Consider the following 26,076-nt stretch of genomic DNA (forward strand, 5'->3'; position numbering starts at 1 on the left):
CTTCTTTTGCTACTGTCTGTAAGGGCAGCACACTCCCCAGCTGCTGCAGATTGTGCCATGAAGGACAGAAAAAGGGCTGCTGCCTGGTGACAACCCATGTCTCCTCTCTCCAAATCTTACTATTTCTGTGTCACATTTCGCCATTAAATCAATTTTCCGGTTTGACAAACAAGGCTCTATTTTAGACCCTCAACTTCCATCCTAGAGCTATCAGCACTTCTCTAAGACCCTCTAACCCACATAAAGCACATCTGCTAAGAATATCTTTGATGCCTATTGCTTGTTTATGCTCTTCCTTTCTTTGAGTCCAGCCACTGGCTCTTCCTCTATCAAATTCCAGTTTCTTGCACTTAGTTGCAAGGCTCTTGACGACTCATATCTTTTTAGTCTTGTCTATTACTGCATCTCAACAGGGATGTTGTGAAAATAAACTGGGTAGTACTTTTCAAGCACCTAGAAACCATGGTAATGACTGCCACAGAGACGCTCATGAGGAAATTAATCATTCTGTTGCCACTGTAGGGCTTGAATCCGGCACAGTAAATAATGTTTGGGGGTCACACAGGCACCCTCCCCTTTTTGGCAGTACATTCTGAAGGATCAGGCTTACCACAAGTTACCGTGATTGACCACATTCCTGCTGGCAAGGCTGCAGTAAGCAGCTGCATGTGCCCGCGCGGCCCAGAACTACCACGTAATGTCCAGAGTATTTCTCACGTGCCATAATTTAAAGTTTTTGGGACAGGGGATAAACAGTTTGTGTTTCTCCGAGACAGAAGTTCAGTGGGAGAGAGACCTGACCTTAACAAGGCTCTCAGTTTTGGCTCCCAGCTCTTCTGAGCTCACAGTATTTGTTTCAAGTCCTGTATCTCAAGTCAGGTACGTGTTTCTGACCTCTGTGTTTATTAAATACATTGACATTGCTAGCCTTCATGGAAAAAAGCCAATAAATACCAACTTCACTGGCCATAAAACTGGAAGGCAATGAAAGGAGCTAAAATCTACTCAGAATGGTACTACAGAGTTGTCTGGCTTGTCTTTTTTACCTTAATGTTCAGGTAGATGAAGTGCACATGCAACACTGACATCACTGCGTACCAAGTGGGATTTGATGTCAAGCTTCTGTGACGTCTGAGAGCACCTGCATATAGTCTTCCACCTTTATCACTTGCACGCTGTTGCCCCGTATTTTTTCCAGCAAGGTCACGTCTCCCGTCACACAGTCCCTACCCTGCGTTCAGGGCAGCACAATGTGTCTGGCTTAAGGACTTACGCTTGCTGAAAAAATTCGAAAATATTATGATACAATGAGACTAGCCAGCACAGTGCTTTGGGCAAAGACCTTAAAGCTTATGCACTCCTCTGATGGAGTTCCCTTCTCAGAATTATTTATTTTCACACTGGAAACATTAACCACGAAATAGGGTGAGGAGCAGGGACCTCTCCTCATGCCCAAGTTTAAGTGCAGTCCTTCCCCCTGTCCTGGCCCCTGAAATCCTTCCTGCAGTGCCAAGGGGAGAAGTAACAGAGTGACTCCATCCAAATAACGGGGGTGGCTGAAGTATTTGCCTGGGGAGATGTGAGTTAATGCAGCAGCCATTAAAGTTTCATGCACTCCCCGTTCTCACACTTAAGAGAACACTATTAGTTCACAGCTCTACAGAAAGCAGAGACACGTTCAGAATAACGACATGAACCAGAAAGGTATTTTAGATCCATTAGCTATAATTTACACACCAATGACATACGGCATAAAGACAAAATATACAGATTTTCATATATATATATACACATGGATCAACACAGTGCACAATTTAAAGTTATGTTACAATTAAGTGTACAATTTTAAATATGGCTTTATAAACTAGTAGTAATAACAGTGCTAAAATAATGTATGTCTCATGTAAGTTCATAGACAACATAATGCAGCTACAGCATTAAAGTCCTCATTTAGCAATGTGTTTCTTCATTTTATTAATTAAACCTTGTACACTGCATCTAGCTGGATATATCCCTCCCCCCATACCCACCCACAGGTACTTTATTCTTGCTGGATTGCATACCCCAATGGTTAAAACTGTGGGACTTGCATTCTTCAAGTATAATGGAAAATAAAAACCTGTACATTCAAAAAAAGATTAGTCGTAAGAACAAACTACAAAGTGAAGGAAGAACACACGCAAACATAGTGCCCAGTGATAATATCATCACGACCAGTGAAGCTTAAAAATGCACTTTTTGTTTGTTTAGAGAACTTAAAAAAGCAAGGGTCACATCTTGTTTGCCTTACTACCCCAAATAAGGCAAATTTTTAGGTGAGGATAATTAGAGGAATAAGAGAAGTGGTAAATTCTGGATCACTTGGAAGCTTGGTCTGAAATTCTGGCCCCACTGAAGCAAACGGCACTTTTGTCAGTGACTTCAAAGGAGGCAGGGTTTTACTTGTTCTGCAAGAGTTGAGTATCTTTTGGAAGCATACACTCCATTTCAGCTTCAGTTTGTTGAGCTGAACATGGAGATCATTAGATGAAATCTTACAATCCTTTTTATGCACGAGTCAGACTAAATGCCTCGAATGATCACCTCTGGCCTTAAAAACCTGGAAGTGGGGCAACCAGGACGTGGTACTAACAGTTTAGCACTGCAGGGACACACTGAACGCTTCCGTTGATTGAGATTCCTGTGCTGTACACGGACATCCCATTTCTGTTCCAACTCCTCAGGGAACTGCAGAAACCTTGGCTGAGAAGTACTTCACACCAGAGTACATCCATAGGGAAGGAACACCAAAAGACGCCCTCTCCGATGGCCATCAAAGGGAGGATTGCCCAAAACCACAGAGACAGAGCCGATTTGTGTTTCAACACCTCTCCGCTAAGGCAAAGCCACAAAGACTAGGGTTCCTGACCTGAAAATTAAATCCCCCCTCCTGTCAGACACCCATGTGGTACAGGGGGATTGAGAAACGCCTTCCCTTGACAGGGCACCAGCTGGACACGATGGCCCACCTTCACCAGTAAGCTCAAAGCTGTGTTCACTGCAATGCTCTGTTAAAGGGGTCAAATCCAGACGTATCCTCATCATTGCCCTTCGTCGCCAGGACGCAGACGACTCTGCAGCACGGGATGACGACACGCTGGCAGCCTCACCACAACCACAGCTTCCGAAAGGAGTCTCTGCGCTGCCTACCTAGCACTAACGAATACCTGAAGCATAGCACGGCACACATGGACACTTGTAGTACTAATCAACTGCTGAAAACCACCACGGTCACTCTAAGGTACCTCTGGTCCTCTTGGTGCACGGGAGTAGACACAACTGCTTGGGCGCTCCTTCAGATCACAGCCACTGACACGTACAGACATGACTCACGCCTACGCTAGGTATATCCATGTCCATATGCCAACTGCTGGGTTGCCCAACGTAATTCTGCATTTAGAGAAGATAATTTGCTTTATTTCGATCACATGCCTAATTTTGCAGTATTAGGGGATGGGGGGGCCTAGACTAAATAGCTACTTGTCAGAAAACAGATTCAAATTCTTATTCAAACATCTAAGGACAAGACCCGCTTGAATTCATCCTCTGCCACAGAAATTTCACTTGGTGAGCTGCCCTGCATAAATCTGCACATAACACACTTTTCCAGCAGGCAGTATTTTGTAAGGCTTAGTATCTGACAGATACAGCCCTTTCAATGAAAACAGTATGAAACTGTCATGATTACTTGAGCAGACATCACTGACAAAAAGAAATTTGTGCCTGAACTGTTACTGCAGAAATATTTCAGGCAATATTTTTTCAAAGAGAATATAGATCTGGAGGGACACTGCCAAGGTTTTAAAGATCAAAACACGTGACTTGCAGTGTTATAATTGGATGGGAACAGTCCTCCAGATCTGAAACATCGCGTTTGGTTTGGTTTTTAAATCAAGCACCACATTTGTAGTATTTCTGTAGGACCTATACATCCCAGCATCTGTTTCCCCCACTCAGTAACAGTGAGCTCTACTGACAGAGCCAATGAGTCCGACAGGGGTAAACAAATCCCTTCTGACATGACAGAGTGTTATGAAGTCAAACACTGCAATTCACATAAGAAAACAACAGACTGCTTCAAGCAGGGCTTGCTTTAAACTCCCATTTGCCAAATGAGGAGCAGACCAATTACCCATTCTCTTAAAGTAGAATATGGAAACAAAGTACTCAGCCTTTGGCGGTATTTAAGGTAAAGTAACCAGGAGGAATCGCACTGTCTCCTCACTGGGATGAGGGGCTGCACTCCAGCCCATGAGCAGGGCAGGGCTCCTGCCCGGCTGATGGAACGACGTTGGCCAGGCCGCAGGTTCAGCCCTTGTCCTCCTGCGACGACCTGCCACTCAGCACCCTCCCCGCATCCCACCCGCTGCCTCCTCCCTGACCATCCAAGGGCCCCCTGTCGTATTTTAGGAGGGGACAGACAGTGTGGAGGAGCCCCAAGCTAGCTTTCCTCCTGCCAGGACCGTGTACCACTATCTACCCGAAAACAGCCTGGAGCTGCGGCTGGGACCACAACCACATTTGGTGCTGGCAGCTGTGATGTTCTCAGAGACTGCACGGACACAGGACTCTTGTGATGGGGGTCCCTGAACCCTTCTTAATGTCACCCCACAATAAGTGCCTAGCCCTGGTGGTGGAATCCCCAGCCAGCAAAAAGTCTTATGTGGTCTGTGTCACCTCAGGCATGACATCGTGGCAATCCACCTCTCAGCTCCAGCTTGAAGAGGCCATCCCAGCTCACCCACCAGGCAGTCAGCACCCCACGGCTGTCCCAGGTTTCACCTGATGTCCCTGACCCCCATCAGCAGCACAGCCAGGACCTCTGGCATCCCTACGACAGACTTGCTTGCAATTTTGATCAGTGAGGTAGAGAGGAAAAAACGAAGAGAGGAAAAAACAAAGAGAGGAAAATTAAAAAATATGTTCTCCAACTATTTTTAGCTCTGTATAGCCCCTCAGCACTAAGATAAAAAAATAGAGACGATCGAGGAGAAAACAAAAACAAAACCACAAAACACTGCAGGACTAAGAAAATGTTGCTCTTTTAGCAGAATTCTGGAAAGTCAACAAAATTTGTTCTGGGTTTTTTTGTTGTTGTTGTTGTTTTGAGGGTTTGTTTGAAGAAAACTCATCTTCTCTTTCCCCATGCAAACCAAAATGAACTAACATTTTTTCACAGATATTTAAAAAGCAATTTTTTTAAAAAACATCTTACCTGCCCCCAGGAACTCTTTATTAAGACCAGCTTCCAAAAGAAAAGTTTGGATTAAATCCTTTTAAATAAGTCTAACAGTCAGTATTTGTTTCTGGAAGGGATAATTAAACCCAAGGATTTCCTACAAAACCTGGACAAAACACTACACCTATAAATTCCTAAAGATATGCCATTTCCTAATTTCACCTCTATAGTTTCAAACACGGCCAAACACAGAAATGTAGACTTTATCAAGAGTAGTTGTCACAAGGAGAAAGCCAACTAACTTCTCCCAACTAAATTCTCTAAAGTAACCTGAGCAGTCCCTCAGAAAAGGAAGGCGTGTGACGAGCTGCAAAATACATTCACCTCACTGACTGACACCCTGGAAAACCCCAGCCGACAGTAAAAAGCCACCTCCCCTTCTGCAACCCCTTCCCATCCTTTCTTCTTCGCCCTTCCCAGGGACGAAGCCGGTTACCTGGCCGGTCAGGGTGAGGTTCAGGCTCCGCTGAGCCATGCTGATTATTCACAACAAAAGCAAAAAACGCTGGGTGTGAATGTAACCATGGCCCCCCGTGGCATGTACATCCTTGGCACAGGTACCCGTGCCGTGGTACGGCAGCACCGGCTCTGCCCGCCGTGCCAGCTACTCCAGGTGCTGGCGGAGAATGGGGCCGTGGCACACCACCAGCTCTGTGCTGCACTGGTGTCTCCTGTCTCTTGCACCCAGCCATGCAAAATCCAAATCTGGCTGCACTCACACAGGAGAGTAAAATGACATCATCAACTTCTGGTTAACCTGTGTTTCGGAACGTCACATAGACTGCTGTCACGGACAGATCTGTCAGCCCACCAAAATGATAAAGGTGACAGTGTCTGCTGAATTCAGGCTGGTCTTTTAATAACTGGGACTCACAGCTGGGACTCACCCGCTGCCAGCAGGAGCCTCCATACCTACAAGCACACCCTCCCAACATTGAAAAGATGGAGAAAGCACAGCCTTCAAACATGGGTAAATGAACATCTCCATCAGAATTTCAAACACATAAATGTTTTTAAAGAGGAGCTTTTTGACATAGATGCCTTTTATCCAGAATACCAATACCTACATCTTTGCAGGTAGCATCTGCCCTAACTCAGCTATGGAGATTCACAGGCATCTCAGGCCATCATTTCTGTGCTTTCAAGACTTATCTTCCTGTGCCCTATTCCTGGGCTTGGTTTCCTGAGAAGGGTCCCAAATAACTGGTTGTCTTCCTCCTTCTCAGTTTTGATTCACTTTGCAAATGGTACTTGCCCACAACAGAGACCATTGAACTGGAACACAGCTCCCAGGACATGCCTGGGGAACTGAGGAAACAGGTACAAATTCACACCCATCTCAGACCACACCAAACTTGTCAGCTCTTGCTGCAGTGGCTCCCATGCATGACGAGAGCTGGGAACTCACTACAGACATGTGTGTCCCCACTTTCAGAGCCATGGCTGGCTCAGTGTTTCCCCGGAGTAAATGCTTTCCTCTGCAGAAGACAGTCCACAATCCGAGAAAGAGAGGTATTCTTTGAAGGCTGGAGTTATTTCAAACTCCAGACTATTCAGACTACCAACAATTAATATCCTAAAGCAGTTGTCTGCTCTGCCTGCTCCCAGAACGTATGGCACAGCCAACACATTATAAAAATTTTGCTGAGGGATCTTGATTCATCTAACTGTAACTCTGAGAAAGTCATAATTAAAATATTTTTAAATGGGCCACCATCAAAGTCTGCAGGCAAATACCCAATCTTATATGCATGTTCACAAATACCGCAGCTGAATATGTCATATATTTTATCTCTACTTAAAACCAACTAGTTATGGCCAAGCAACACTGATGTCCAGGCTTACCTTCAAACTGGTAAATCCATTGGATTCATTCTCCCCTCTAACCTGCATTTAGGGAGATATGAACATGAAGCATGTCAGCAACCGTGCAATCATTCTGGATTTGGGGTTCCAGATTCATGGATGTGCTAGCAAAGGCACCTTGAAATCACTTCTGGTTGCTCTTTCAGCACCTGGAAATCCCCAGACGGCAGTGCTGACTCACCTGTCCTATCTCAGCTGCCTCCCATGCACCGGCTTTAGGGATCATGCCCTGTAACCCAGCACAGCACCCAGCTCCCACTGAAGCAACCTCCTCGGCAGCTCTACAGCGTCTGATTGGGGAGGCCAACATCTTGCATTTACACAGCATCCCATACCTAGAAATACGCCAAATTGCTTTGCAAGCTTCATGGGTTTGATGCGTCTGTTGGTAAAGAGCGCAAAGCACCCACTGCCGAGACGCACCAGACTTTTAGTAACAAACCCCAATTCTTTAGCCTTGCCTAGCAATAGCAGACAACAGCCAGCAGCAGGAAGTAAAAACATAATAATAATTCAAAAACACAGAAGAAATTTAGATGCCTGAGGCAGGCTTTGGCCAACACACATTCCAAATGAGCGTCTCGGAGATTATACATTAAAATTGACATTTCCCTTCTGAATAAAAATGTTCTAGAGTAGCAATTTCAATCTTCTGCAAAGAACAAGAAACACTAAAAAGCTCCTTTCTGTAGGAATATGCTTTCCTCCTGCCTTCCTTGACCATCTCGAAAGAACTAGGAGCAGTTCTTTCCTGCAGACACTGTAATAATATATGCACCCAGAGTGCAGGTAGCTATCAAATAAAATCACCAAGTCAAAACTGTATTGATGCCAAATCAATATATCGATCATTTTCTTCCATGGGAGAAAGGTGTGCCAGTCATGCCTCTTCCATTTTTGTCCTCAACCCATTCCTGTAAAGATAAAATATCAGCACAAACCAGCTCTGGCAAATGCCCCACTTCCCGGAGGTCTGTCCAACCTGGTTTTGAATGTGAACAAAAATATAGATTGAAAGATCCTGTTGCCCTCTGGACCTCAAGTGTGCCCATATGTGTTTTAAATAACTGTTTACCTTGGTTCCACCTGAACAGTTACACAAAATGAAATAAGGTTGAAATAGTCCACGTAGCATATGACAGCCAAGTCAAGCACAATGGTCTCTTCCGAAGTGGTATAAACCTCTTCCTGCCCTGGAGGAGAAAATAAATCAGACTGATCCCAAGAAGCAGCTTGTCTGCAAAATGGGAGATGCTTGTACACATCACTTGCATTGTTCATGATCTCTGTAGTCATCCATGTCCACATCCGAATCAAAGAGGGAGTGTCCAGTGTAATCTGTGTCAGGTGTTTGAGAAATACTGTTCCCTTCCTCATCAAATGTTTCTGTCCTTGAATAAAAACTGAAGTCCTGCAAAGGGGAGTAAGTCTTGCTTGCTTCGCTGCTTTCCTCGGATTCATACAGAGTGTTATCATCATCATGGTGCCATTCTGGCCAAAATTTCCTCCTTATTCTTTCACAATACATAGCAAGATTAATCAGTTCACCTGCAACACAGCACAACAGACTCCAGTAAATACATCCCGTCAATAATGCTCTACCTCACCTGCTGATGCAGAAACACATTAGCACTGTTTGGAAACAAACTGTGGAGATTCTTTCCAAAGACGTTTCAAAATTCCAAGACCCCATCAATCCTCTTAGCGGATCTATTTTTAACTTACATGTAATTTAAAACACATATAATCAACCTACATACAAAAAGTAGGGTTACGCTGGAAGGAATATAAATGCATGTAGCAAAATAACTATCCCAAATTCAACCTCTACAGAAATAAATCAAGACAAAATACTAATACTGTAAGTTTTTCATAGTAAAATTCTTGCTTATTTTGCAGAAACTTGGTTTCTAAAGACAGAAGCTGATCCTATATATACACAATATACTTTATTAAAATACAGTGAATTTGGGTTTTGCACCACCAGATGGCAGCGTTGTCTACAAGATAATTTCACATTTTAAAGATTTTTCTATGGTCACTGGCTCACCCCTATGTTCCTAGCCTTAGTACCTTATGCTTTATGTTTATACATACATGCATGCTTAGAGTAGAAATTTCAAAAAACTTCAAAGAACAAAGAAATAACAGCATATTAAAGGGAATGTGTTTGTGAAACCTGTACTCACAATAACATGAGTAGATGGATGAGTACAGAGAATCATCCATACTGCTTGCATATTTGCATCTATTACCATCTATTTTCACCAGAGACAAACTAGTTCAAAAAACACAGTATTCCTTCTTGAAAGCTAGGCCCTTCAGAATTTTATCCATGATTCCCCAGATGTCAAGGGGAAGAACTGTACAGACAATACTCATGTCCTCATCTGAAGTATTTTTTCCTCAAAGTTTTAATAATGAGCAAGTCTATGCCTCCTCATTGTTGCTTTAGTAGCTCTCTTGCCAGAGTAGATCTACAGGTCAGATTAATTCCTTTTACACCTATTTCACATCCTTTTCCTCCTTAGCTCTTCCCATTTTTTATACCGCATGGTTTTACTCTGAAAAGGGATGCAAAGATACCATCATGTGCCTATACCAACTCACAAGAAAAAAAGAGAAAAAAAAAAATGTGTGGAGGGGAGGAGTATGTTGGTTTCCAATTCATGCAAAACCACAGTGATTCCAAAGTCAGGCTGGCCTTTTTCCTTGCCCAGCATCTTCAGTAACAGCAAAAGTTGTAATTTCAGTGGGACAATAGCACTTGTAGTTCTACCATCAATGAAACTACTCAGTGCAGCAGAATTTGGCTCATAGCTGTGCTTCTGTCTTCTCATACTTTACCCAGCATTCATCCCTTAAAGGTATTCAGTCTTCACTATGTTAAACAGGGAAAAGATCAAGTACAGGAATAGAAACAATTACTGTGTAGAACATTAAAGAGCAAACAAACAGGAATTTTAAGATAAAACAACATTACAGGATACAAAATGCTACATCAAAGGCAAGAACAGCCTGTGATTGCAGTTGAGGCACTGCTGCAGTTTTCACATGTCCTTACAAGGTGCTCCAAGTTTAAACACAGCAAATACTACCAAGAGTTTTTCATCAGAGGTCCCTGAAGCTTTCTTACCTTTGATTAGTCTCTCTGGTCGAGTCCCTGGTAGTGTCCACATTGCCTGTGCCAGATGCCCAAAGACAGTGGCATCAACAGTGGAAACGTTTGGTCCCATAATGTACTTCTTGTCACCTGTAAATACAACAACAAACATTTCTCAACCAGGTGCCGCTTCTCCCAAACTAAAAAAAAAATACATTCCCTGGTTACATTTTTTTTTCCTTTTTTTTACTGAAATCATTTAGCTGAAAAGGTTCACTGGTTCAAAGACAGGGATTCAATGTTGAATATGGTTCAGAAGCTGTTGCGAGGGTTCAGCAGGTGAAATCCGTTACTGCAGCTTCCCATGCTCACCACTTCTATAACTAGGCCAACTACAGAACTACCACTGGCCAAGTAACCTCCACCGCTCATCACAGCTGGCAGCAAATACACACTGCACTCATTCTGCTGCATTTAAAATCTTCTCTGCAGCCAGCAGGTGCCTGTAAGCATGATTTTCTCCTTTGGTGAAAACCCAAAATCATTCAAGCACAGTTCGAAATCATGAATGCACCCTGCTGAAAGAAGCTGGTCACCCTGTATCTCTCGTGCATGCAGATTCAGTTTCAGGTTACTCATCTGATCACATGAAAAAAGAAAGTCATACCCAAAGCTTTCCTCTCCCACCATTTGTTCAGTCTGAACCCGATGCACCAGGAAGACTGACAGTGACTGCTCAGAAATGACCTGCATCTCCAGGAGGAGGACACAGCCGCAGGCAGGAGTGAAAAGCTCCTCTCACACACCACCAGTGTGGTGCCCCGACCCCCAAACACTGGTTTCTACCTGGCAGGGACCAAACAGAGGCACATCAGGCACACAGGCAGGCACGTGAAACAGCAGCTGCTTGGGACTGGCCTGGGTCAGAGGAGGGACATGTCTGCTCCACACCACTATTCTGCTTACCTCTCTGGGCACCCCAATGCCATGATGGTCCTAAGTGGCCACCACAGCACAAACAGATGGATAACTACCTAAGACAGGGAAGAAAATCACGTTTCAAAGCCACTGTTTGCAAACAAACATCCAGTATAAACTTCTTTCCTCATCGCAGGCACAAGACCTGGAGCAAAGATTGCACACAGGGCACGCAGGTGAAACATGCAGTATTGCAGAGGTCAGGTTAGATGGTTGCACTGTCCCTGCCTTAGCCCAAAGCACTATAAAGTCTGTGAAAGATGGTACATAATTGAATTCTCCAAATCCAGTTATCCCATCTCCCCAGGACATTCCTCCCTGTCCAATATAAGCTGCCTGTAATTCAGCACATTATTAAATGTTAGGGTTATTGAGTGAGTTTAGAAAAACTGTCCAGCAGTAAAATGCATCAAATTCCAGAGTACGGTACAACAAATGCTGTCATGTCCCTGCACTGTAGCGTGGAGAAGCAGTGCTCAGGAATAACCAGTGACAATAACCTCCTCTAGCCTGCCAGATATAATTTTAACATGGAGTTAAGTCTCCCCAGCTCTTTCACAATGCATCAATCTATCGTTTGAAAACTATGTACTGGGTAAATGTGTCTTTTCAGTATTTATGTGACACCTAGCATTCATCGATCTCAAACACAGCTCACAAATTGGTCCCAAAACCACAGTTATATGCCAACACCAGGAATTTAGCACCATACAACTGGGTCTAAGACTCAATCCGTAATGACGTGCTAGGAAGTAATACTGCTGTTTCCATTTGGCTACAACTAAGGCAGACAGTGAGTGAGGGCTGAACCATCCCACTCAGAGTGACTCCCCAAGCACAACACCTGCACCTTCAGGTGCATGGAAACAAAGAGGAAGAGGAGGAAATAGAGCTGTGGTTCCATAAAACTGTAAATATGGTTTTCGGTCACCTTGCACTGCATAAAACAGCCTCCATGCACATTTCCTTCTACCAGTTCCAATCTGTTCCCAAAACTTCCAATGCAACACTTTTCCAGAAGACTGACAGACCAGGTATCATCTCTCAGTGTCTAGTTTTATGCCAGATTACACAGCAACTGTCACATTGATGCTGCCATAGTGCTAATAATCTCACACACCTCGCTGCATCCCCTGGCTAATCCAACAGAAATACAACCACCTGGTCACACCAGACTTGGATCAAATTTGTACTGCCTGGGGATTTGAGAGTACACAGCTCCACTATTTATGAATGCATGCAGCAGAGGATAAAAACCAGCTACTTCAGCACTGGGTCAAGAAATCCCGGCAAGAGACAGATCTATGAGACATGAGGCTGGCAGGAGACCCGCACCCTTCCACAGCAGCATGTACAGCCCACACAGGCTGCTGCAGGGCATTTCAACTAGCGTTAGAGGCTGGTGTTCAGGTTAGTCCCACCTCTGTGTTTCAGCTCTCAGCACCCCTGCCCTCCACAAAACACCAAATGTTTATCAAAAGCCAGTTCAGGAAGTTGCTGCCCTGCAACTTTCTGCTCAAAATCCCCATTTACTGAAAAGCCTGGGGCAGGCAGACAACTGAGAGGGCACCAACAGATTTATGGGCACTGCTCACTCAATTTATTTTCTAAATATCAAAATGTATATTTTTATATATCGCTAGATCATATGTCCAGATCCGCCCCACTTCCTTACACTACTACCAGGCAGTCGGAAACTACTACAACACAAGGAAATTACATTTGTGTCCTGCAAGACTGCAGGACAGACAGCAAGATGATATTAAGGGGGCAGGCTGATCCATCACAGGAGGATTAGTTCCAACTTCCATCAGAGATCTGGAGGAATCTGTTAAGGAATTAAGTACATGGGAGAAGGAAAAATGATTCTCAGAAATGAAAAAGAAAGAAAAAAAAAGCACCCAAGATGTGACTGGGAATGTCAAAATGAGTGGCACAAGACCTGGCAGCTGCCAAGTTATCATTCTCTGGAAGCAGCTCTTGGAATTTAAAAGTTATTCTTGTCCCCATGTGAATGGTCTCTGTTAAAAAATGGGTAGCATTAATCAGATATGACTGATGACTGACAGCTACAGTTTGGTATGCACAGCTATTCTGCATGACAGGCATCCTTTTTAAGCTCTTAATATTGCCCTCTAATTAACGGCCAAAATTGCAACTGTTTCCTCTTCCGGGAAAATACATGGGCACATATACACGGAAGGGAATCTCACAAGGATTTTTGTGCAGTCAACAGGCTGACTGACTGCCTTCTCCTTCCCTCTGTGAAACAAGGGAGTCTCCAGTCAGGCTGGAAGTCCTCATCCCGCCTCCTGTCCCCATCCCAGGATACTAGCTGGAGGCCACAGTTACTAGACCCAACCACAAACAGCTGGCTGGAGAAAACCTGAGCATGCTGGTGTTAATGAAAAATCAAGACAATTGTAGAAAAGTAGACAAATGCACCAATAATCAAAAGGGCAAATATAATGATTCACGTAATTGCACGCTGATTAATCTGACATCCGTTTCAGAGGGGAAGATGAAAAAAAAAATTACAATATTCAGCTGACAATGTAGCAAAATAACATGAATACAGCAGATGCCCATCAAGGCTTTTTGAAGTACACAAGGCAAGACATTCTCATCGATGATCTGGAAGTAAAAATAAAACTCCTGCTGATAACATATGTATCATACAATTAAAAAAATTGATATAGTGAAGAAAACACTTTATCCTTGAGGATTTCCAGTGATTTTTCCCACTAAAAACAAAAGTAAGACTGATTATAGTATTTACCTTCACAAGGAGATGACGCAGGCCACCCAGGGAGGAACATCTGCCTGCAGGCTGGAATTGGACAAACTCTGATTTGGAACAGGTCAGATTTTGAACAGATTTTGATGGTGATTAACGTTTACCACCAATTACTAATGAAAGTAGTAATTCCACCTGCTGAAATCTTATAATTAAAACTGGATGCCTTTCAGAAAGACACACTTCAGCCAGAAAAGAGAAACAGGCCTCAAGACAGCAACCAAGCAGTTTGATTCACAGAGGTCTGTCTAGATGATTTAATGATCCCTTTGAACTCAAAACTTTACAAATCTGAGTGTTAGTATAGACTCCAGAGACAGACGGATGTAGATTTCAAACAAGCAAAGCAAGAAACTTTTACAGGTACTTAGGAACTTGTTTCAGTTTTCTCTCGAAGGCTACATCTACTCTTGGCAGACAGGGATGACTTTAGCATAGAGACATCCACTGCCGCCCCGTTCAGCCTGCCGTTCTGTCTAGCAAGAACCAGGAGGCTCTGCTGAGCTCCCAAGTCACAGGCTGAACTTGCCCCAGCTCCCACCCGAAGCCCATTCCTCTCTGTGACATACAGGGAGCCACATGGTGCCAACCTCAAAGCTACAGGAGCAGCAGTCCCACAGTTGAGGGCACCTTGAGCTGGCCACAGCTCTGCAGATGCGCCCAGACCTTTTCTTCTAAAACGAGCTGCTCCCTCCCTTCCTTCTCCCAAAAAGAAAAGGGACCTCTTAAGCTCCAAATCCAGGTTTTCTTTGAAGAAGCACTAGAATAGGTAACTTTTTGTGTTAACAAAATACAGCATCAGAAAGCATTAACAGAAGAGGAGCTGTCAACAAATCTCCCCCTTGCCTATTGTGCCCGTGCATCACATGTCTTTTTTCCACCTTGCTCCTAATCCAGCAACTTGGCAGGTTTGTTTCAGAAAACAAAGTTACAGAAAACTCCATACAGCCCTATCTAGGTCCTCTGCTAACACCTTCCTTTCCAAAACACCTTGGAAGCCCAGAAGCATTTCTCTTCCTTCCCTCTCTCAGCAAGCACTCAGTTTCTGCCTTCTGCTGGGCTCCCCTCACCTTGCTCCCTCCATCCACTCCGCACTTAACCTATTTAAAGCACATGCAATATGTGCTCCCTCTGGATGACAGGGCAGCGAGGCATCCCTCCCGCCCTCCACTCAGCCACCTCTTTAACAGGGAACAAAGCAGCCACACAGGTACCATCTCTCTCGGTTCCTTCCACAAGAGAGATGCAAGTTCAAGGGAAGCAACAATTTGCTCCAAACAAATTGCTCAAAATGCAAATTTTACACAGAAGCACAATACGGTTACCTCTTGTAAGAAGCACAGTGTAGACAGCTCCGGTGCAGATTTCAGCCTGAGCTACACAACAGAAATGAGGCTCATGTAGTTCTTGCTAAGTGAGCTCAACTTTAAGACTAACCCTACGGGATCCACCCGTGACAACTAAGAAGCCTAAAACCACCTATTTTGACAACTAGGCCCATCTTCTACTAGCGGCTTTGAATAAAGCTGCTAATGCCAACCAAATACAACAAAGTCCAGCTCATCAAAATAACATCTGCAAAGGGTTTTCAAATGGCAGCCTCATCACCATCTATCAAACAGCCATGAGTTCCATGCAGAAAAAATGAGACACTCTCCTCCAATATAAATAAGAGGTTTAACTTGCAGAACTAAACACTACATTTTCCTATACTCACATAGCAAAATGCTCTTCCAAAATCACAGGCCCCATTCTGCTCCTCTAGACACAAACACCCAGTGCTCAGAGAAGAAAGCCGCTTACCCCTCTAGAGATACAATTTGGTAGCAAACAGCAGGGAGAGAAAGACGGTCCCTGCCAGAGCGAGGGTGGCACTGAATGACAGCAGCAGTGCAGATTCTACCCACCGACAAAATGAGATCATTTGTGTACGTGATCAGGTGGCCAGGAAGCACTAGGGGTTGATTTAATCCTCCGCACAGTGAGCTGCAAACAAACAGAACACGCGTAATTCATTGTACGTTACCCAGTAGGCCCGCTAGAGTCCGCATGTCCTTCTCCATCAGCGTGTACATCTCCTCCTCTGAGAAGCGGCCAATGCCATGGCCATACATTTCCCGCTTCACGATCCCTTTGGTCAGATGGCAGAGGATCCACTTCAGCACGTCGCTGAAGGGGCCAAAAAGTGAAACCATCTTTTGAGTCTCGTGAAGATTTTCCACCCATTGGCAATAAGCTAAAGTCCTAGAAAGATGCAAAAATAAGTTATAGCGGTGCAATACCCAGACAGCCCATCGCCACCCTGCAAAGGCTGGCACAAAGGTTAGGCAGAGAGCTTTCTTAACGCCGAGTGCTCACTGCCCTGATGGAGAGGTAGCTTCCAGTGAAGAGTAGACCCTGATGCAACTCAGGGTGACAGCAGAGAAAACTGACATTGCAATACTTACACAGACCGCCCAGCGCTTATTCTCTCAGTAAATCATGGCTCATTTCAAGAGAAAATGAGATTCACAATGAAATATAAAATAAAAGCCGCAGAATTCTGCTGAACACACATAACAAAAAATGCGGTGCCAAAAGAATTTATTAGCGAAAGATGATTGACTGCGCAGACCAGGGGAAAACAACAACAATTAAACAGCCCACAAAGAAACCCATTTCTCACCAACCTATTCTCATTTTCTATACTGCTGAAATTTAGCCAAGCAGTAACTTTGCCTCAACATAAATATTGTAGCAGTCATTTTTCACGAGATCTCTGCTCTCCTCAGAAACTAGCAATGATACAATCTTTTAAAAATAAAAAAAATGAAGGGGTGGTGGTTATTGGGGTAGTCTTCTCCTGTACTTTTTTCTCTCTTCAAAATGTTGGTATGTGTTGAGACATATTTCTAAAGGACTCTGTTGTATTTCAAGTTGTATTTCAGCTTTATTGAATGGCAAATATATTATTTTGAAGCAGCTTTTTATAAAAATTTGCCTTACCAGATGAAATTTTTGTTTCCTACATTAATTTTTGCTCTTTACTAATATTGTAGGCAAGTTGCTGTTGCTACTCAAGAAACTTCTGAAAAAAGAAACATTAACTTTTTTAGTTAATTGACATTATGTATTATATTATTATTTTTTAGTTAATTTGACATTATGAAGTTAATTTGACATTATGAAGAAACAAAAAGACCTTATGACTTTTGCCACCAGGTTCAAGGGATGTCCTTGGAAAAAGGACTAAAGACACCTCAGAGTAGACATAACAAACATATGAAGCCAATAGGGTCTCAGGAACACTGGGAGTCAATGCCCGTATTCCATTATGTTTGTAGCAATTCGCAAACTGAAAAATCTAAAAGTGGACTTACGTATCATATGAGAACAGGCTCATGGAGACAGGATAAACTAGTGAAGCTAAATCGAAAAGTTGAAATATCAAAAGTTGGAAGTTCATGTAAACAATTATATTAAATATTAACTTAATAATCAAATGTTTCCATTTCCAATATGATCAAAGCTCAATTTTTTGAATTTTTTTTTTTAGTTTGAAATATGACTTCAGTTTTATCATTGTACATATTTCTAATGGCATATAATTTCCTTAGTGCTGATATGGATCAACCAATACAAGAAATAAAACAAAACCAAAGCAGTATCTCCTGGAGAACTCCTGTGGAATTTTTTTTTTTTTTTTTTAAATGTATGCTTTATCAAACTCCTGTATGTCAAGGACAGAAGCTGAATTCAGCAATACCATCGGGGAACAACCACATTCACACCATGAAAATATTCGAATCTTTAAATTTCCAGAGATTCTTTACTTGAATTACTAGTAACACGAGGTAAAAGGAGAATATCTGGCACAACAGCTTAAAAAAAGAAAAATCCACTTATAGCTCAAATTTAGAATGCTGCCAGCAGAGCGGGTAAAAGGCATTTTAATTCTATTAAAAATTATCCACTGCAGGACAATGCCTTCTGCTCAAATTGATTTCATTAAAGTCAGTAACAGCGAGGCACATGCAGGTTTTGCTGCAAACGCATGAACAGCAAAGAACAAAAATGCACCTACGTTTCCGATGGCTTTTATCCTCAAGAGGTTTCTCTACAACCTCTTGCACTGTACTAATATGACCACAACATCCCGCTGACATTTCACACGCTTCAGTACCATTCTTCAAACAGAGATGTTCTGCACAATCCTTGTTTTTCAAAATGGATGGATCAACTCAAGTCATTGGGCTGGTTTCAGCACAGCAGAGTTTGAAACAAAGCCAGATTTAGCGAGAGGCACCAGCACAAAAGGGTGAACATGAAGCCAGCAAGCACAGGAATAAACAGCTCCTGAAAGTTCGGAGGTATTAACTTTGCCTAGAAGAAGTGGTGCGAGACTAACTTGCTCCAGGAACAAAAGTAAAACAGGATTTAAGAAGGATGGAAATAAGACTGGGCTGAAAGCATAAGGGCGCTCCATAGAGCAGAACGTTTCAGTAGTTGTGTTTCACGGGCCTGGGAAAGGACAAGGTTCCTTGGGCAGGTACAGCTCTGAATAAAAACTCCAGTCTTGATGCAAACACTGGGAAATAATTACAAATACTATTTATATCTGTAAGTTATTATTTATTACTTGAATAAGCTAAGAAAACCCTGCTCTCTAAGACCACTGCTGCGTCTCGCTGCAAAGACCCTCCTTCCCCAGCATGGATCTGACCAGCTTCACCCGGTGACTCTGCAACACAACTTAGTTGCTTTAGGACAATGGGTCCAACCATGGAGAGGGACAACAAGATAAAGAAGCCAAAACAAAACAGAAAGAAGAAAGCAGACTCTGCTACAGCTTTTTTTTTTTTTTTTAAAGTTACCCTAGTCACACAAGACTAACTCAGCCCTATGGACTTGCCATCACTGTTGTTCACTCCAACCACAACAGCAAGCTGGCACCGCACCAAGAATGATCAACCACATCCAGGATGGCTTTAATTTCATGAGACAGGATGAACAAGGTTTCCCACAAAACAAATCAGCCTATACTTCAAAGCAAAAATACATTTCCCTAGCGCTCGCTTGCTCTGGGGCAGAAGGTCTTTGGATCTGGAAGAGGCAGGGATCAGATGAAGTGTTTAACAATCAAGACAGCAACGCAGGAAGAGCAGAACTGCACAGGATTTAGGTAATCCTGCTTAAGCTAAACTGTCAAGCACAATCTTAGAGATCTGCTTGTCACTTTGAATGAGTAAAGTTGACACATATCCCAAATCTCAAATTTACATGGGCAATGAATGCAGCTAAAAAGACAACCACAGAGTTCACTTCTAGAATTTTATGGTTCTGAGCATGCAAAAGCAAAGAAAAACATAGGCTCAGATTCAGAGACAGTGAAAAGCACTTTTAGAATTGGCTTTACAAGGACTTTGTTAAAAAAAAAAAAAAATCTATTCAAAGGTTCATTAATCCGTGCTTCCTACCAAAACATACTCCTCTGCATTTAATCCCACCCATCATCCCTCTGCTCAGACTACATTACTAGAGTATTATCAACATTATAAAAGTTAGGAAATACCAGAAATCAGGTAGTCTACATAACCTACTTCAGCATACCTATACATTTGAAACTACAGTTAGTATTTATAGGATGACATCATTATTTTAAATACTGGCCTGAACTGAGCATTTTGGGAAACATTAACATTCCCATCTGTGCCAGCACATCTGTACAAATCTTAGAGTATAAATAAAACAGTAATGCGCAAGAGCCATGCTGCAGGGGTGAAGCAAATCTGAAGTCTAAATGTAACAGCAGCTTTGGCCTCAATACATAAATCAGGAAAGGAGATGGAGAAAGTGACTCATCAACAGCGGCTTGTCTGATTATCCCCAAAATGTCTGAACATCAAGGCAAGGGAAAGGTGCTCCCATGGATGTGAACTGGGCGTTATTTTTCCTATCTGAACTTGTGCAGACCGGAATTGCTTGATCTACAAAAGGACTATAATGAATTCATTCCACAATCAGCTGTAGAAACCCTACCTGCTGTGCATCATCCCAGAGCATCTGGCTTTTAAGCTGCCAGTGGCATTCAAGCCTCATCACTGTTAACAGCAGGAGAGACGTCACTCTTATAATTGACTTGATGTATTTAAACATATTTATATTATAAACATATTCTATGTTTAATACATGGCAAGTCTGAATACTGACCAAATTCATTTGTATTCTCACACCATGCTTTTTCTAAACACATCACATATGTGATGTTTACAGGGTCTTCTTGAAAGACAAAGCAAGAAATGAGTTAAATATGCGTGTATATATATACATGCACATACTTATAAATCCCTAAGGTTGTGTTTGACAATACAGCTAAACCAATCTAACTGGTTGGTTTGGTTAAGCTGCATATTCAAGGCTTTAGGTTTTCACTCAGCACATTAGTGTCACCGATGTGATATCCCTCTCCTGAGATTAAAGTGCCAGAAAGCACCTCGCAGCGACTGCTAGCCCTCCAGGTACCAGGAGCTGCCTGGCTTGAATGCCGGCACTGCCCTCGAGCCCAGGGTGCCAGTACCAGAAGGACGTGAGAATGTGACATCCTCCAGCCCATCTTACATAATCCCACAAACGTGCTGCAGATACACCAAAAACTCAGCACATCCTGAAGATGGCTGTGGGTGCCCCGCTGGTTTCTGAGGGCCCACGGGTCGTTGCAGGCAGTGGAGGTGACCCAGAGCAAGCCTTCAGCAGATGACAGAGGCCTGCACCAGATCCAGGACCTCAGGTGAGAGCCACAGAATCAGTCCACTCCCATCTCTTCCCTGCTGACTTGGCCCAACACTCACTCAGGTTAGCAGGCTTTTTTTCTTTTGCTGACTTAAACATAGCAAAAGCCTAATAGTTATGGTATTCTCCAGGAAAAGGAGATCCAGCACCAGCTCCAAATCAGTCTTGTGCATCTCAGAGATATGCTCTAATCCCAGCACTAAAATAGGTACACTCACTCATTCACTGTCTCTCTGCCTGACCCGTCAGGCAGACGGTTCAAGCAGGGGGTCTAGCGGCTGAGATTCACAACAGCCTTGCGTCGCTCTCAACTACAGCCAGAGCAGCAATTTCATAGAATCACAGAATATCCTGAGTTGGAAGGGACCCATAAGGATCATCGAGTCCAACTCCTGGCCCCACACAGGACCAGCCGAATCAGAGCATATGACTGAGAGTGTTGTCCAGACGCTTCTTGAACTCAGTCAAGCTCAGTGCTGTGACCACTTCCCTGGGGAGCCTGTTCCAGGGCCCGACCACCCTCTCAGTGAAGAACCTTTTCCTAATACCCAACCTAAACATCCCCTGTCACAGCTTCATTCCGTTCCCACGGGTTCTATCACTGGTCACCAGAGGGAGGAGATCAGCGCCTGCCCCTTCGCTCCCCCTCATGAGGAAGCTGTAGGCCGCGATGAGGTCTCCCTTCAGTCTCCTCTTCTCTAGGCTGAACAAACCAAGGGACTTCAGCCTCTCCTCATACGTCTTCCCCTCTAGACCCTTCACCACCTTTGTTGCCCTCCTTTGGACACTCTTCAATAGTTTTGTCCTTCTTGTCCTGTGGCGCCCAAAACCGCATGCAGTACTCGAGGCGAGGCCACACCAGCGCAGTGTAGAGTGGGACAATCGCTTCCCTAGACCGGCTAGCAATGCCGTGCTTGATGTGCCCCAGGATACGGTTGGCCTTCCTGGCAGCCTGGGCACACTGTTGACTCATGTTCCACTTGCTGTTTACCAGGACCCCCAAGTCCCTTTCAGCATGGCTGGTCTCCAGCGTCTCGTCGCCCAGTCTGTACGTATAGCCAGGGTTGCCCCTTCCCAGGTGCAGAATCTGGCACTTGCCCTTGTTAAACCTCACACGGTTGGTGATTGCCCAGTTCTCCAATCTGTCCAGATCTCTCTGCAAGGCATCTCCACCCTCGACAGAATCAACAGCTCCTCCCAATTTGATGTCATCTGCAAACTTGCTCACAACACCTTCTAGTCCTACATCCAAGTCATTTACGAAAACGTTAAAAAGAACTGGCCCTAAAATGGAGCCCTGGGGAACCCCACTAGTGACTGGCCGCCAGCCTGGTGTAACTCTGTTTACCATAACTCTTTGGGCCTGACCCGTCAGCCAGTTGCTCACCCATCACACTACGTTTTTGTCAAACTGTATGCTGGACGTTTTGTCCAGAAGGATACTGTGAGAGACAGTATCAAAAGCTTTACTGAAATCTAAAAAAATTACATCAACTGGCTTCCCTTGGTCACCTAGATGGGTGACCTTGTCATAAAAGGAAACTAAGTTTGTTAAACACCTGTAAGAGGCACTAATTGGTGAAGATGAGCAATTACCTCAGCAAAAGAAAAATGTTTCAGGAGGAGATTCTGAGCACCCATCAGGATTAGCTCCATCCAGAGACAGCATACCACAGGATGCACTTTGCTTCTTTGTTCGATAAATGTACTACAGTATTACTTATTTATGATGAAGCTACTTTGCATGCTGCTGGCAACAAAACGGTATGAATCACATTTTATATGACTGCTTTGGAGGCTTGATTTTAGAAACCTTATTCTGCAGAAAGGCGATCACTATTACAAGTTCCTCAGCGTAGAACTTGATGACACCATGAACAAGCCCTTAGCTTCAGGTGGGAAGTAGGCAGGTTAAAGGACCGATGTGAAGGGATCCCACAACCATGGATGTAATGCTGTCAGGGAGAAACATGGTCCTACACAGCTAAAGCTTGATTTTACTTTGGTGTATCTACAGGATGGTCAAAGTTGTTATCCAGGAATTACAGCAATACAACTGTGATGCCTCATAGCTCAGGCTTTGCCTAGTACAGAGAATCGGCATAGTGCAACCTCACCAACACAGCATGCTTCTGGTACAGCCACACGGCAGGGTCATACAGTAAGACCTACAGCTGAATGTTTTACTACACTGCAACAAAAATACATGCCTTGGTGAAACTCAACAGTGTAACTAAACAGGAAAGACAACAAGGATATACAGCCAGGCATGCACATCTCTATTCTTACTTGGTCTAGCTTTGTCCACCCATTTCAGTGCCACCTCTCTGGGTCAGCACCTGAATTTGCAATACCTGTGATGCCCCTCTATGACATGCTCCCCTGTATGATGCCCGGCAGTACTGAGTCAGCTCAGAGGGAGCCTGGATGGACAGAAAACAGCCTCACAGAGGAAAGCACAATTTGTAATTGAGACACAACAGTAGTATAAGTTTGTCATCAGTAATGTTACATTAAAAGCAGTTAAGTCTATGGACCATGAAGCAACCAACACTAAAGGCAAGGAGATGGAGCCTCATCTTCCCTTTGGCAGCTATAATAATTGAGGGGTGAAAAATGAACAAACAAAAAAAGCTACATTTGCAGGCTACTTCAGTCAGATTTTTCAGGCTATAGCACTGCAGATGGGTATAACTGGTGAAGGTCACACTTCTTGGAAGGCAGGGATTACATTTCTAAATGTATCATTTAAATCTGCCTACTGAATGCTAAAAGTATTCCCAGGAAACACTAAAAGTTATTTTAAGAACTATACGTACACACGTTGCTGCTCATGAGGTGAAAGAAAAAGCAAGTAAACGCATTCAATTTAAATCACACTGTTTTGAAGAAAAAAAAAAAGTGCAACATGAATGCAAGACTTGTACAGCAAGGACTTAAACACATGCTAGAAAGCAAACTATGGGGAAAAAACCTTGTGCCTGCTGAGGCAGCCAATGTAGCACCCAAGATGCCAAGTCCACCTGCTACTTCTATGAATCCGGACTGGAAAGGGCACTTAAAAAGGACTGAAATGTAAAGGTGGGGTGGTGGAATTCACAGGTACTATTTTCAAAGATGTCAGTAAAATGCATAAAGTACCAGCAAGGTTACATTTATGTTTTCCATTCATATACATACTTCAGCTTTTCAGGATACTGTGACTAACACTGCATCCTATCAACTGGCAATGTTGTCAACAATACATATAAACAGGAGTATCCTGTGTTACAAGAAAGACAATAATCCATATTGTAATCACACACACAGATAACTAAAATCATTAGCTGTAAGAACATAGTATTCCAGATTCACTACAAAAAATGGATTTGTTCCCTTGCGCCCCCCCTAACCACAAATATATTCAGCCATCTTGATTTTTTGCTCTTTATTAACAAGGCTGTTTCTGTACGGAGGTCATACGAAACAGGATGAAGGAACAAGCCCTTTGCTGCTCCCTTCTGCAAAGCTGCAGGCGAAGGGCCTGACTCCTTACCTTGCTTACACAGCATGACAACTTTTCAGGGGAATTACCCCCAGTTCATACTAGTGTATGCAGCAAGAAGCAGCAGTTTTCTGAGGTGAAGAGAGTTGTGAAATTAATAATTGGGTACCCAAGCTTTCTGCAAAAGAAAATAAGCATTCATGTCCAGGCACAAGCACAGGGGCAGATCTGACAGCACAAGAACTCAGCTAACTTCGCCATGCAAGCTTACCAGTACAAGTGCTCCTCCACCATTTTTGTCACGGCTCTGGAAACAGCTCTTTCATGCGGGCCAAGGTGTTTATTTAAATTCACTCCAAGTTTCTCTTCCAAAAAGTCAATTATGAACTCAGTGCCAGATACTTTCTTGTGATTGTATTCAATCCAAGGCATTTTCCCTTGAGGGGAAAGTTTTCCATCAAAATAGTTCTAAGAAAAAAAAGCAAGTAAACAAACAAACATACAAACAAAAAAGGCCCTTCAGGTTCTGTATCAAAGAGAATAAAGCTTTTAAAATATTTTTCTGTGTTTTTAAAAGCATTATTATCAAACTTTTTTTTTTTAAATTAATACTCAAGATTAGTGGTAGCTGTTCAATCAGAGCAACAGCTTTACCCTATATGACAATTCAGATAAAATTATATCCAGTTCCTGCAAGGTGTTATATGCTTTTACGTTGGATGCCATGTAATGTAATATTATTTAAGTACCCAGGTTATTTAAGGGGTTGGAGATGCTCAGGTATTCTGCAAGATTGGGTCCATTATTCTAAACAAATTTTTCATCACAGGACTCACACCTAAATTGGGCTCTTGCACAGAGCAACACTTTACACATTAAAAGTACTTTAGAAAGATTAATCCACTACCTACCTCAGATAGCTGCATTACCTCCAAGAATAAAACACACACAATCACAAGCACATATATAGTGAAAGGCATATCATCCCTTCACTGGGCAGCAACTTAGAGTCTCATACATTTACAAACACACTTGTTACAACTGGGTCTCCAAGAGCCCAGGACCAGTGCATCACTGAATACTGGTATATCTGCTCCATGTAGCACTCACACAGAAGTAGCAATGTATTCTCCCCACTTTCCAGTTGGAGAAGGTGAAACAGAGTCTCACCTGACAAACACAAGAGGAACAGCTGGCTTCCAAAACATAATTAGATGTTTGACTTCAATTCTCTCTTACTTCTGAAGGCAAAGACACAAGGCAGAGCTTTCTTCCTTTCTTGTAATTCTCGTCCTGTTATTTAGTGAATAGCAAATCCTAGCTCAGAAAGTCAAACCATAAAGGCTCACAATAAATGCCCTGCACTCAATCTCCAGCAGTCACCCTAAGCATTTTGGGATCTAGTTCCTAATTGCTGGAGGTTTAGGGTTACCAGTTCTGGACTGACCTGTTTGGGTCTCAAGTATTTATCCTTCCTGGATGCACTAAACATGGATTAAGGTCCTCCTCCCACAGCAAGGCACATACACGAGGACGCACCTCCAGTTCAGCATCCTGGCTACCACTCAAAACACACATGGGCAAAGCACTACGAACACGCAGCCACTCCCAGAGGCTCTTCCCTTGTGGACGAAAACAGACAAAACTGGTAACGCTGCTGGGAAAACAATGCCTTCTAGCTGTAGCCTTTTCTGGGATTTCTGCCCAAACAAATAGCATGGTAGGAACAGCAGATTATATTATGTCTCATCAACCACATCCCTGCATAGGAAAATAAAGTAACCAAATGCACTCTGCTTGCA

At 43.3% G+C, this 26,076-nt stretch overlaps 1 protein-coding gene across 2 annotated transcripts in view; it reads right to left on the reverse strand.

The window, feature by feature from the left end:
* Nucleotides 1-1,704: 1,704 nt before the first annotated feature.
* Nucleotides 1,705-26,076, reverse strand: part of FAXC (failed axon connections homolog, metaxin like GST domain containing) — a 29,510-nt gene continuing 5,138 nt past the window's right edge. Inside the window, exons 3-7 of one of the 2 annotated variants that reach the window (XR_012834477.1) lie at nucleotides 24,546-24,742; nucleotides 16,049-16,266; nucleotides 10,281-10,397; nucleotides 8,220-8,692; nucleotides 1,705-8,058 (exon numbers count right to left, since the gene is read on the reverse strand). Coding sequence is in view for 1 of the 2 variants with exons in the window: in XM_075747773.1 (XP_075603888.1) it covers nucleotides 8,409-8,692; nucleotides 10,281-10,397; nucleotides 16,049-16,266; nucleotides 24,546-24,742 (816 nt within the window). In the remaining variant the exon portion in view is untranslated. Of the gene's footprint in view, nucleotides 8,693-10,280; nucleotides 10,398-16,048; nucleotides 16,267-24,545; nucleotides 24,743-26,076 lie in introns of both variants that reach the window. The other variant, XM_075747773.1, reaches the window with a different exon arrangement.

The sequence above is a fragment of the Balearica regulorum genome, chromosome 3 (genome assembly GCF_011004875.1).
Source record: "Balearica regulorum gibbericeps isolate bBalReg1 chromosome 3, bBalReg1.pri, whole genome shotgun sequence".
Classification (NCBI taxonomy): domain Eukaryota; kingdom Metazoa; phylum Chordata; class Aves; order Gruiformes; family Gruidae; genus Balearica; species Balearica regulorum.